Consider the following 2787-nt stretch of genomic DNA (forward strand, 5'->3'; position numbering starts at 1 on the left):
ATTTCTATGCATAAGCAAACAATTTGAATACTAGGATGCCCCTTACGAATATCTATGCAAATACGTGTCATTGAAACCAGTTCGATAAACACAGTCAACACCATGTGAAACATTTTTCGATGTACGGAGGAACTGCTTACATTCCATATATGGCAAGTGTTCTCTGTTTGGAAGTTTGAATTATCTTGAAGTTTCAGTTTTCGATTTTAGGCAATTCATACGGGATAATGAGTTTTATTGCATCAAGAGGAAGCTATACTGAGTGCATATGCACAAATATATATATAATATAGTCCAGAATGTCGTAAAAATGTGGGAAATTTAAAATTCAAGTACTGTTTTTTAATTTATATTTTTTCAGATGGCACATTGTAGTTCATTGAGGAAGTGTTATGCGGTGCATCGATCTACACTGATGTATGCAGTGGCGACCTTGTCTATAACGGCAGTCATACTGGTGATTATAGACCGAGTTTTCGCCCCTCCAAAACCTGTGTTAGGAATTCTCAGAGAAAGGAGATTTCAAGTAACTGATCACTGTATCCTCCCAGGAATCTGTCGTGTAACACGAAATGGAACAGAGTATTTCGTATACCAGCGAAATCAAACATTTTACCAGCATCTGAACGCGCCAGTGGATTATAAAAGGTCAATAGTACATGAACAAAAGGTTGTGCCGAATATAGTTCACGTGACATGGTATGGTGGTCCTAAGAGAAACACTTTCTTATTCCACCACTTGGTGTGCCTGCAATCCATCCACAGATTTATTCAACCTAAGTACATTCTCTTCTGGTTTGATATGATACCGGAGGGAAAATACTGGGATCAGGCCATAGACAGCTTCCCCCAGATAGTGCTGGTATACAGGGTCCCTCCCCACAGCGTCCTCGGACAGCCCGTCGAGGTACCGGAACACCAGTCAGATGTAGTCCGACTCGAGGCTCTCATGGAGTATGGTGGCATCTATATGGACCTCGATGTCATCGTCTTGAGGTCCCTGTCGCCACTTCAGTTGTATGTATTATTTTCTTCATCTCGCTTTGGTATGAATCGGCTTTGGTGTGTATACATGAAACTGTTTAAATTGTGTTAATGTCAATTTGTGTAATCCCCTGTTATGACATACAACCACAATTCCCCAGGCATCTCGCTAATTCAGTTTATTACTTCGTTCATCACTCCGTGTTTATGACTTTTGTTTAAACTGCGTAAATACCTAAAACCTGATAACCTCATGACACGAAACCATGTAATCTCATACGACTCCATGAAACTTTATTATTGGCTATAAGGACAAGTATCTGCTACTATGCACTGAACCTTTATAATCTGCTACGATGATATGAAACCATATATTTTGATATAATAGTATGCAACTTTATAATCTGATACTATGGGATGAAACCATATAATCTGCTGCTCTGATATGAAACTGTATAATCTGCCACTGTGCTACGAAACTTTATAATCTGCTGCCCTGATAAAAAATTTGTAATGTGCTACTTGCTACGAGACTTTATAATCTGATTCTATAAAATGAAACCATATATTCTGACACTATGGTATAAAACCCTATAATCTCCTACACCAACAAGAAACCTTACAGATCCACCATACATGAAAGATGAATATGTCTAATAATGTCATGATCTCAGACAACCCAAATAACATGTCAGCTTTTCCTCTGTCATGATAACGTCCACCAGCAAACCAACTGTTCAGTCCGTAACAATCAGTGTTTAAGAAGATAGGTATATGTAAGTGAGGTTAGATGAAACGGGGTTTAAAGTCGTACTTAGGCTTGTTCCGCTCATATGACAACATGCATGCGTGTGTATGTGTGGCTACCTGTACTAGCTCAGACTTAAGCTGGTTATATAAGTTAAGTAAAGCATGAATACCAATCAGACACATTACTCTGACCCTGAGCGACCCAGTCCTTGTTTTACCCATTAATGCCGAGCGCCAGACATTGAAGACAAGTACCATGTCATGACGTTTTTTCGTATGACGCGGTTGGGTATCGAACCAGCAACCTTCTGGGCTGACGCTCTAACCATTACACCACGGATGCGGTCTATATGTAATTAGATAATTCACGTATGTGTTACCTCTTCAGGTACGACATTACTATGGGATACGAGACTCCGGATGGACTCTGTAACGGCGTGATGGTGGCGACACCGTGGGCAGACTTCCTCAGGATCTGGTACAAGGAATACAAGACTCTGGACGATAGTGTGTGGGGCTACCACTCCGTACTGCTTCCTGCAATACTGGCACAAAAGTACCCTAACCTCATTAACACGGAATTCAGATCCATGAACCACCCAAATCCTGGAGAGAGCATGTCACTCCTGTACGGAAACAAGTCATTTGATTGGGAGACGTCAAATTACGTTGTCCATACTTGGATTCGAACGCAGGAAATAGCAGAAAAACTTAACCCGAAGTCAATTAGAACTTGGGACTGTGTGGCTGGTGAGCTATTCAGGTATATATACTATGGTGACAAAGCTCTCATACCACCCCTTTAACAGAGTGTATGGTGGCAGGTTCTCTCCGTTGAATAGCATCTAAGTCCACTCATTTCTTATATTGCTGTGATATCCATTGCAAGAACGCCCGATCCCGTTAGTTGCACTCAGCAATACTCCAGCTATGTAGTGGTGGTCTTGAACAAGACAATCCACTGACCAACAAGCAGTTGGGATATGGCGACATGCATAGACCATGTCAGCGAGCCTAACAACCGGGTCCTGTTAGTTGCCTCTTGTGACAGGC

The 2787-nt window shown here is 41.4% G+C and overlaps 1 protein-coding gene across 1 annotated transcript; it reads left to right on the top strand.

Moving 5' to 3' along the window:
* Window positions 1-361: 361 nt before the first annotated feature.
* Window positions 362-2540, top strand: LOC137278869 (uncharacterized). The gene is made up of 2 exons (XM_067811371.1): window positions 362-1017; window positions 2123-2540. Exons 1-2 carry the CDS (start codon window positions 362-364, stop codon window positions 2538-2540), a joined length of 1074 nt encoding a protein of 357 aa, XP_067667472.1.
* The last annotated feature ends 247 nt before the right edge of the window (window positions 2541-2787 follow it).

The sequence above is a fragment of the Haliotis asinina genome, chromosome 3 (assembly GCF_037392515.1).
Source record: "Haliotis asinina isolate JCU_RB_2024 chromosome 3, JCU_Hal_asi_v2, whole genome shotgun sequence".
Lineage (NCBI taxonomy): Eukaryota > Metazoa > Mollusca > Gastropoda > Lepetellida > Haliotidae > Haliotis > Haliotis asinina.

Coding starts and splice junctions, on each gene's coding strand:
- LOC137278869 (XM_067811371.1), top strand. CDS start 362: ATGGCACATTGTAGTTCATTGAGGAAGTGTTATGCGGTGCATCGATCT. Junction 1,018..2,122: donor TCCCTGTCGCCACTTCAGTT/GTATGTATTATT, acceptor TTACCTCTTCAG/GTACGACATTACTATGGGAT.